Genomic DNA, 10,634 nt, shown 5'->3' with positions numbered 1-10,634 from the left:
ACAACATCGTTGATTAATCAAAATATTATCCGAGTAGTCCCGACACGTGTTTTGTGTCCAAGATTGAAACACATGCCTTCCAACATTTAGTATCACAACATAACTTAAGAAAGAGCAAGTAATTAAAGTTATATTAAAGTCTTTAACATGTAACCATTTCCAACAATTTACATCAAAAGGTAACAACATTTACACAACGAAAATATAAACCTATACAACAAAGAGAGTGAAGCCACATGTCCTTAGTCTCCACCCTAAAAGCACGACCTCCGAGAGTAGGATGCACTACTCTTGCCCGCCACCCTGATCGGCAGGTACGAAGTAGCCAAACACCGGCTCTCCCTCACCAGCAGCACCTGAAAACGCAGGCATGTGTACGAAGATACTCGTAAGACTTAAACCATATAGAGCACATATACATAGCTCGACTTCAAGAATTATGCATTGAGCCAGTAGCAAGGAAAAACCATATGGTTAAATTAAACATAAGCGGTAAGCAACCTGGACATAAATGTGTGGGCAACTAACTTAACCAACTGAATATAAATAATTAAAACCATTATGAATATACATGTAACAAAGACCAACTCAACCATCTCCCACATATCTAACCATCAACCACAAGCGAAAATTCTAAGACCGATGCAGATTGACAGAAGCATGCTCATGACCGAGAGCGCGCATTTCGAAATATTTTTACACCCTGCAGGGGATACTCCTGGATCCATACGACACAAGGACTATACGGCTTGTGCCACCCGCTAAAATGCACACAAGAGGTACTCGTGTCAACCTTTCCCGATAAGCCCCGATCATTTGAAACATGCATCGCTCGGTGCGACGGTACTAAAACTACTCTAGGAGCAAACTAGTACCACTACAAACCCGTCCGCTCATACCGTCGATGTTCAGACCCCAAATGACTACAACTACAAAAGTATTCGGCTCATCTTACCATTAGATCGGTATGTGGTAAGTACGGTAAGTGCTAAAGCCGACTACACCGACGATCGATGCTTAAACGACGCAAGCGGTCTACGGTGTCCGGTTTCCTCTTCCGACCTACCCAGGAGAACCCCACATCCAGGCAGGATAAACACCTCCTAGCACCGCCCACGTCTCGTCTCATACTCACCACTCATACAACCATCATCAACCCATATCCAATATTGTGATCATTACGAAAGTAAATAACGTATGTGCTCGCGAACGGTGAAATAATTCATCACTCGACTTCTACCGAATGACCTATGCATTACTAAGCATTTCGATTTAACTTGTAATCTAGACACCAACAACATACTCAAGGCGACAAGGAAAGAATGAACAACAATTCATGGTAGAAGTAATGCATTCAACATAGGATCTACCCACTTGTACCCGATCTCGACTCGACACATGAAAACATACATAAGCATAGTTTATCAATTTTAGACTTCATTCAATTGAACAAAGGTGCAATATGCTTAGTTGCTTGCCTTATTGCTTCGGTGACTGTCTATAATTACACAAACAACACTCGCAAAAAACCGGTAATTTGGTGTCGTTTTCAACCACAGGCGTCTCCTGCTCCGGCTCTTTGTTCACTAAAGAAGAGCGCATGCAATGATGAGCATGAGTAAAATAGAATAATGCATGCTACAATATACATATGATGAATTGCCATAAAATATACCATATAAAGCATAAAAATGTTATTCGTAGCTAGAACAAGTCATAAGGAGACTAACAAAATTGGTTTCGCTAATTTTGGATTTGTAGATAATTAATGGTGAATTAATGAATCCTCAACATAATTAATTAATTTTAGAAATTTAATTAACTATTTAATATCTGGAGACATTTTTAACAGGTAGAGAAAGTTATTATGAAGCCAACAAAATTGGTTTCATAATTTTTGGAGCTCGTATGAATTAACTATGAATTTTACAAGCTATCAGCAAAGGTAGACAAACAGGAAAAACCTCTGATGAACAGTAAATCCGGATTATCTTGGTTGGGCCGAACACTCTGGGTTCCGGAGTCTCCAGGTGACTCTCCGGGCGGGGGTCCTCTATCATCTTCGGTTGGGACCACCCGGATACTCCGGGTTGATCCGGATACTCCAGGTACTGGAGTCTCCGGGAGGGGGTTCTCTGTCCTTTTCGACTGGGGTCGCCCGGATCTTCCGGATTGATCTGAATACTTCGGGTGGCTCCAGAACAGCCGGTTTGATTTGGGAGCCTCTCCAAGCCAAAGAGGAACATATTTGGGATAGTTCATGGGGTCTAGAATTCACTCATCAACCTAGCAACTCAATTCCTAACTCAATTCCATCAAAATTCTTTAATTCACCCCAAAGCTCAAGAACACCATAACTTCATAACCTAAGCTCCAAACTCAAAATCGACCAACCAAATCATGTATTCTTGCCATGAGAAACCTAAGGAACTTACCCAAAATGGTTGTAAAGTTGGGTGATCATAGGGTGATACAGGAAATGGAGGAAATCGTCCGGGAGACAAAGAAATCTGGTGTTCCTTACGATGGGGAGGGGTCGTCGAGGTCGGCGCTGTCGGTGTTCAAGGCCAAGGAGGAGCAGATTGAGAGGAGGAAGATGGAGGTCCGGGAGAAGGTGTTCGCGCACCTCGGCCGCGTCGAGGAGGAGTCCAAGCGCCTCACCTTCATCAGGCAGGTAAAGTCAGCTACCTCTTCCTCCGGAGTCCTACCATGTCAACTGTCATGTCTGCCTCCATCTGAATGCGCGGTCTGTATAGAACTACACGTACGGAACAGAACCAACGATGTTCTCCCGTGTTGCCTGGACACGGGTATTAGCGTCAGAATCCAACCCAGATTTAAGTGATCGATTTGGCGAAGAAAATTTAGATATACGAAATATAACTCGAAATACGACATATGTGTAAGAATTCAACTTGGATTAAGAATATCCGATTCAGTAAAAAAAAATTAGACAGGTGTTTAGCTAACACTGACAACATCTAGTTGGGTCCTATTGGGAGCACATGAATTTCATAGGAAATAGTTTAATTTTTAAAGGAACAAAAAAAAACTTCTACCTGTTCCAAATAGTACAGTAGGATTTACTGAAGTTCAACACAACTAGAGGTTCTAATTACCAGCCAACCATATTGGTTGATGAGATTCACGTACCCGCACTCCGATTCATGTCGGAATATTATCGAAATTTTGCGGGAACACACTCTCAAACCCCGTAGTTTTCCTTGTTAGGAGCTGGAAGGGATGGCGGATCCAACGCGGAAGGAGGTGGAATCGATACGGAAGAGGATAGACACGGTGAACCGTCAGCTCAAGCCTCTCGGCAAGAGCTGCGTCAAGAAGGTGAAGGCACACTACGCCTGGCACAGATTAGCCAGTACATGATGATTGAGATATCTCAGAGCGATTTATAACTTGATACGTTGTGTTTTAAGAAGTTTATAAGTTGACACGTGCATTTGTCTGGTTTGGACTGTAAAAAGGAGAAGGAATACAAAGAGATCCTGGAGGCGTACAACGAGAAGAGCAAAGAGAAAGCGTTGCTAGTCAACAGGCTAATAGAGGTAATTAGCGTAGTCACGCCCTCTCTTTAATGAAAACTCATAGATCACTGTAATCAGCTCTTGATTATGTAACTTCTGAAACATTGAAAACTTGCTCATGGTCTGCATCTCCGTGATCGATGCAGCTGGTGAGCGAAAGCGAGAGGATGCGGATGAAGAAGCTGGAAGAGCTCAACAAGACAGTCGACTCACTCTACTAGACGCCAATTGATGTTTGCTTCGAGAACTTGATTGCTCTCCTGTAACCTCTGCGCCATGGATTCGTGACATGTTCAAGTTGTTGCTTGTAGCTGATGATTTCACGTGTGATTTTTTTTTCATTTATTTTCTTTTCGTTGGTTTATTATTGGGTCTTGTTGCACTGTCGCTGTCGAGTAAAACTGAGATGATGGAACAAGGCTGAAAAAGGGAAGGATGGTGTGTGTGTGGACACTAGGGCTAGTGTTTATTCAGTGCTGTTCTCCCGTTCCTTTTGTGTTGTCGGTGTAACGCAAACAACACCTCCGTTACTGACTTACTGTTGTTGTTAACCTGTTATTGTTGTTGAGGTCATCTGCTTTGGCAACAAGGGCCCTCTGAAACCATTCGTCAGGGCATAGCTTCTGATTCCGAACAAGTTGCATACAATGAGAGCATTTTCAGGGGGCTACTGTTGGCCATTTCAGGTAATCGATCGGTGAGAGACTGATGAGAGGGATCAATGTGAGCAATCCTATGATCCAGCATTTGCCAGAAGTACATAGCGGTACACATTACAGAGCGGTTTTGCACGGCCTCTGATTTGAAGGACCAGTACGCACCACTGTTCTTGCATGTCCATCTTAACTTCCTGTTCTGGGATTAATGGCACCTTGACAAAGCCTTCACTTCGTCTTTGAATCATTAAACCAACGAGATCAATCATTGATCCTCAAATTCTGGTTAGATCGCAGCTCACGTTTACTGGTTGGTTGGTTGGTGCTCAGAATGAAGTTAATTTACTGCTTTGATGTAGTAGATGACAACTTGCTCCCTCGGACTAGATAGCTAAGAGGGCCATGGTTCTAGAGCACCAACATTCAACAAAGCTCTGTGAAATGATGCCACTTGCTGTCAGATGCAGGTACGTAGCTGGTCCTGGATCATGGTACTAGTATGATGCTGGAAGGTAGATTATGAGACAGAGACTGCATGATTACGGTTAACTGGTGCGCACAGAGGTCCAAGCCATGGGACCAAGTTGTTGTGAATGAGTGCCGGCCGGACAGGTGTTATGATCACTGTGCGTACTTTGGGGGTGAGATGGTGTTCTAAATAGGACCCGCAACGGTCGGGACGGGTTGGGTTACTGTGGATTTTAGATCTGATGGGATGAGCCGAGTTTAAAATTAGCTAGGGGTTGTCGATCGAAAACTTGATTACTGTTTGGGTCGAGTGTGGATGTAGCTTTTCGTCGGTGGGTGTAGGTGGGCGCCCAATAATAACGGCCTAATCGTCTAGGCTGGTCCCCTGCTCCCGCAACGTCATCGTGTCGCCGGCTGCTGCTCCTGCCCGTCCATCGTCATCGAACACTATAGCCCATATTCGGCATCTCATATACCGAATACATCTAATTTTTTTTATATGATGTGTTAAATATGAGCTACAGTGCTATATTCGGCACCTCATGTGCTGATTATAGTCAGGCTCATGTTTTTTCGATATATAGTGTACCAAAAGACAATTTTAGATAAATAAGGTATCGAATACGGATACTAAAATTATAAATATAATAATATATTATCTATTTCGATAAATACAATCATATATGTTGTTTAATTTTAGATTTTTACCAATTTATTACCGTGGACTTGGTTATAAGCATACTCAAAATTTACTGTACGTACCACAGATTTCAGGTACATCTGCTTGCTGCTGAAGCTGCAAAGCTCAGACGTGATCCGTTTTTATGCCATCATGCCCTGCAAAGTGGTACCAGTACGACCAGTACTTTTCTCTATGTGCGTACCAACGCAAATTAATCGCAGTTTTCACAATTGCACCTCGAAGTCGTTCAACGATACATATCGATCCAGACACGCCTACGGCCATCTCCTGTCCCGTACTGTCCTATTCCGCCATGATGATACTGAGATGGTGTTACATTGTTAGCGTTTTCCTTACCCCCTACCCCAATCACCTAGACTCGGCGCCAGCTTGCCTCCCTCCATTCGAAGACGCAGAGAAAGTTGGTGCGATGTTAGTCCATAAACTGTTTTTATATCAGCCGAATTAAGAAGCAGGGCCGGCTCTGATTCCTGATTCGTTGTATGTCCCGGGATAATTTCAACACTGCTGGTGGCCTACATCAACCTTATTTAAGAGGTGCACGCACCGTGCCAATGTGTTGCTACTGTTAGGAATTTTTCAGCTCAATGTGGTTGCTTGAAAATATGGTTGGTAGCAGAGATGGCTAGCATTGAATCGTGGCTAGCTTGTTCTTCCAGCTTCCGACCTTTGTTAGTGAGTAGTGAGTACTGACCGTGTTATGATGCTGATAGCGACGATACATGGCTGGCTGCCACGTATGGGAGTTGTCTTACGCTACAAGTTTGAAACTACCAGATATATAAACATAGAAGGTCGTCCAATGTGGATATGTATCTTGTTCGTGATAAGTTGATTGATTTGGTAGGGTCGTCGCAGGTTGCAAATTCAGTTAGCAGGAGAGATTAGTAGCTACCTGAAAATATAAGGTATTCAACTACCTTTTACTTAAAAATATATATTACTGCCTACCTACCTACTTCGGTGAGTTCACAAATAATATATATGGTCTTCATTTTTCTAATGGTTCTGTTTTGGATTCAGTTAACTGAAAATGTGCAAATTCACAATTGATTTATCAGCCCTAGGATGAAAATCCAGGGTGTCGTGACGGCACCCATCGCGTGAGGAGGACAACAGATATGTCAGGGCACAAATCTCCTCCATGATCCGTTGGTGAGGAAATCAATTGAGAATTTATTGAATTTTAGACAACTGATTAATTGCTAGTAAAATCCATTTTCTTATCCTCAAACACAGTAAAGTTCAGTGTATCAAATACAATTCAATATTTACCTAGTTACCGAAAGAAAGGTCAGGATCACTATAATTATCTTAGGTGCACTATAAAAAAAGGTCATCAATACTAGTTAAAAAAGCTATCAATGTCGATTTTTAAATCAGCACTGATTACTCGACACTGATAATCCATAACAAAAAAATGAAAAAAAATCTATCAGAAATGAGTTCACTATCAGTGTCGGTTCATAAGTTTAATTAGCAATGTTGCTATTTTTAAGAAAACGAAAAAAAAATCTACCAAAAATGAGTATCAGTGCCGGTTCTCAAAGCAAAATATATTTCAAACACAAATCGGATGCACTTGCACAGATGAGTTCCAATTATCACAAACACTTGCACAAATATTTGCATAAACAATTGCACAGATGAGTTGATTATCACAAACACTTGCACATATGAGTTCCGATTATCTCAAACACTTGCACAAACAATTGCACAGATCAGTAATCCTAAATGAGAAGAATCCCATCAATAATCATAAACATTTACGTAAACAAACATTTGCATCGACGCTAGCGCATCCATAGCCATACTCCGCTTATCCAATCCCATCAGTAATCCTAAACAAGGAGAGACAAAGGGGATTAATTTCACAACACAATCGAATGGGGACAGAAACAAATCCAATTTTGCAACATCTAGAAGAGTGCGTGGGCGGAGGAGCTGAAGGTGCAGAGGTGTTGGGCGTGGCTAGATCGCTTGGCGTCCGCGAGCGCCAGTGACGACAATGAGTGGCGATGGAGGCGGGGAAAGGAACCAACCACGTTCCAAGGCTGGGCGAGGCATGTCCAACCACGCGCTAAGGCGAGGCGAGGCCTGGGTGGCCTGGCGCAGGGCGGCCTGGATCCGATCGGATCCGGAGGGGACCAAGCGGGCAAGCCAGCACCAGCCGAGGCAAGCAGAGGAGACAATGACGTCCAATCGAGGCAGGTGGAGGAGCTAATGGCGTGGCATGGCGAGGTGGGGCCTAGGTGACCCAGTGTGGGGCGGCCTGGATTCGGTGAGATCTGGAGGGGAACAGGCGGGCGAATTGGCGCCGACCAAGGCGGGCGGAGGTGGCCAGCGGCGCACAGGTAGGAAGTCACCTCGCGCATGCAGAGGACGGAGGTGAGGGAGAGAGAGGAAGTGAGGGGCTGAGGGCGAACCACGAACGTGTTGGGACTTAGTAAAAATCAACAGATGTGAGCGAACGTGAGGGTGAGGAAAAACGGATTCAATGAAAATTTTAGGTCTAGTCCTCCCATCATTGTCGGTTTGAATTAAAACCTAGCACTGATAGTATCAATGTTGGTTTATATCAAGAATCGGTATTGATGTTGAGTTACGAATCGGCACTGATGCTTCATCAAGCACGAGAAGTTATGAACCGACACTGATACTTTATTAGTACTGTCTTTATCTTAATCGACACAGATAATCTGATTCAAATGATTATTTCTGTTGTAGTGGTGACTTGCATTGACGCGAGTAGCTGAAAAGTATACGGCCCGGCACAAAAGTCCATGCATGTGCAATGCACGAACACAATGCCACGAGGCACGAGCCATGTAGCATACCCGTATCCAGGCAGGATAGCATCAAGAGAACAATCAGGAACGTGCATATGGTCGACCGACGCATGCATGCGAAAAGCTACTACACGAAAAATCCATTCTTATACTCCGTATATAATAAACCACCACCACTACTACATACACACATGAAAACGTGTAGCATTTATCGTGTATGCTACATCGATCATACACACATTTAGACACGCACAGACATGGATGTTCATAACCAACGAACGATGACTGGAAGTAGGAGTAGCTAGCTAGTACCCGCGTGCACGTCGCTTGCGTGCTGAACGGAAAGCAAGACGGCATGCAGCGCTGGTGTCCATGACCGTGTGCATGCGTGCATGCCGACCTACGTGCGCACGTACGAACGACGTCGTGCTGCCACGCTGACATGCACATGCATGCACACCCATGCACGCATTCGATCAGAACGAGAGGTTCCGGGCCTTCACCGCGGCGAGCAGCGGCCGGTCCATCACCACCGTGAACTCCACCTTGTCCTTGAAGTCCAGCGGCTGCTGCGACGGGTGAGCGCGCCACTCGAACGCCTGCACCATCCGCGCCACCATCAGCGCGATGTGTGTCGTCCCCATGGCCAGCCCCGGGCAGATCCTCCGCCCTGCGCTGAACGGAATCATCCGGATCCCCGCTGACCCCGTCATGTCCGCCTTCTCGCCTCCGGACAGGAACCTGTCCGGGTCGAACTCCGTCGGCCGGTCCCACAGCTTCGGGTCCTCCGAGATGGTAGGGAGGAAGATGTCCAGGTTCGCGTCCGTGGGCACGTCGTAGCCGGCGAGCTTGCTCCCCGGCTGGACGGCGGCGTGGGAGAGCGCGAAGTACGTAGGCGGGTGCTTCCGGAGGAGCTCCTTCACGAAGGCCTGGAGGTACGGCATTAAGTCGGTGTCCTTGTCGTCGACCGGCCTCGCGTCGCCGACCTGCTGCATGATCTCCTCGTAGAGCCGGGCCTGGATGGATGGGTTGTCCACGATGCGCGCCATAGCCCACTCGATCGCGGTGGCCGTGGTGTCGGTGCCGCCGTTTATCATCTCCGAGCAGAGGGTGACCAGCTCGTCGTCGCTGGGCACGGCGTCGCGGCCCTCGATGCGGAGGTCAAGCACGGAGTCGAGGTACGAGAAGGGCGCGGCGACGTTGTTGTCGGGCGGCGAGCGCTGCATGTCGCGGAGGATGGCGCGGCGCCTGTTGATGAGCGGGAGCAGGGTGTCGATCTGGTCGCGGCGGACGGCGAGCGCGCGGCGCTGCCTCCGCCAGAAGAAGGGGCGGAGGAACGGGAGGTAGTCGTCCATGTTCATACCGACGGCGAGCACCACGCGCTTCAAGACGGCGTCGATGTGCACGATGTGCTCCTCGTCGAGGTCGAGCAGCCCGAATGTCATGTCTAGCAAGATGCAGAACACTGCGAAGCGCGCGTTCCGGAGCACCCACACTGACGCGCCGTCGGGCGACGCCGCAGCCTCGGAGCGCATCCGCGCCACGAACCTGTCCATGGCGCGCATCCTGGTGTGGCGGAACTCCCTGAGCCGAGACGTGCTGAGCATCCCGGACACCATGTTCCGGCGCAGCGACCGCCACTCAGGTCCGTACACCGCAGAGTTGACGGTGAACTTGTTGGAGGAGAAGATGTTGCGCGTGGTGCTCTCCCGGGGCCGGTTGGCGAACTCCTGGCCCTTCTCGACGAGCGCCTCGTGCACGAGCTCGGCGCTGCTGATGATGACGAGCGTGCGCTCCCCCATGCGCAGGGTCAGGATGGGCCCATACTCCTGGCGCAGGTCGCGGATGTAGTGGATGAAGAGCTTCCCGGAGAAGGCGACCTGGAAGAGGTTCCCGACGACGGGCCACCCGGGCGGGCCCGGCGGGAGCCTCAGCCCCCTGTGCCTCCTGTTGTACCTAGCAAAATCAACCGCGACGATCAGCGCGGCGGTCGCCACGGCGGCCGTGAAGGCGAGCAGCAAGAACGACGAGTCCGCCGGCGCTGGCATCGCGGCGGGAAGGATGGCGCCCCCGCCGCGCGTCGGCTGTTGCATGGACATGGAAGTGGACGTGATAAATGCGAGCCCTTGACGAGGTGAGCTAACGAGCATGAGTTAGTTGGAACAATCAGTGCGCGTAAGCCGCCACTACATATAGCACTCCGGTGGGGTGCAGTGATAGGCCGGGGCTGTGGGAGTGGGGAAGGTGTCTGGCTGGAGCCTGGAGCGGAGGCGCGGGAGTAAATGGGAGGTGGAAAATGTGGTTGGGGCATTCAATGGCGATCGCCGGCACAGCTGACCGACTGCAGTAGCTACTCTACGCCAGCTGCTCGGCTCGGGGTCGCGATCTACTACGTCGTGCTGAACCGGCCGGTGCAACTGCTCACGGAGTCACGGTAATCGAGCCATCGCGGTTTCTAGGTGTATATACTGCTACC

General features: G+C 47.9%; 2 protein-coding genes across 2 annotated transcripts; one reads left to right on the top strand and one right to left on the bottom strand.

Moving 5' to 3' along the window:
* The first annotated feature begins 2,538 nt into the window (after positions 1-2,538).
* Positions 2,539-4,093, top strand: LOC133924161 (uncharacterized). Its single transcript, XM_062369577.1, has 4 exons — positions 2,539-2,674; positions 3,219-3,342; positions 3,483-3,563; positions 3,689-4,093. The coding sequence occupies exons 2-4, from the start codon at positions 3,244-3,246 to the stop codon at positions 3,761-3,763; spliced, it is 255 nt and encodes an 84-aa protein (XP_062225561.1). The 5' UTR covers positions 2,539-2,674; positions 3,219-3,243; the 3' UTR covers positions 3,764-4,093.
* A 4,201-nt stretch (positions 4,094-8,294) lies between these two features.
* LOC133924159 (cytochrome P450 77A4-like) lies at positions 8,295-10,407 on the bottom strand. Its single transcript, XM_062369576.1, has one exon. The coding sequence runs from the start codon at positions 10,306-10,308 to the stop codon at positions 8,635-8,637; it is 1,674 nt and encodes a 557-aa protein (XP_062225560.1). The 5' UTR covers positions 10,309-10,407; the 3' UTR covers positions 8,295-8,634.
* Positions 10,408-10,634: the final 227 nt, after the last annotated feature.

The sequence above is a fragment of the Phragmites australis genome, chromosome 7, assembly GCF_958298935.1.
Source record: "Phragmites australis chromosome 7, lpPhrAust1.1, whole genome shotgun sequence".
Lineage (NCBI taxonomy): Eukaryota > Viridiplantae > Streptophyta > Magnoliopsida > Poales > Poaceae > Phragmites > Phragmites australis.
The sequence above is the reverse complement of the archived record's forward strand: the minus strand, read 5'-3'. Positions and strand labels throughout refer to the sequence as shown.

What these genes read in the sequence shown, in the direction of transcription:
- LOC133924161 (XM_062369577.1), top strand. Translation starts at nt 3,244, where the DNA reads ATGGCGGATCCAACGCGGAAGGAGGTGGAATCGATACGGAAGAGGATA. An exon ending in GCAAGAGCTGCGTCAAGAAG is followed by an intron (nt 3,343 to 3,482) that starts GTGAAGGCACAC and finishes GACTGTAAAAAG; the next exon opens with GAGAAGGAATACAAAGAGAT. An exon ending in TAGTCAACAGGCTAATAGAG is followed by an intron (nt 3,564 to 3,688) that starts GTAATTAGCGTA and finishes TGATCGATGCAG; the next exon opens with CTGGTGAGCGAAAGCGAGAG.
- LOC133924159 (XM_062369576.1), bottom strand. Translation starts at nt 10,308, where the DNA reads ATGCTCGTTAGCTCACCTCGTCAAGGGCTCGCATTTATCACGTCCACT.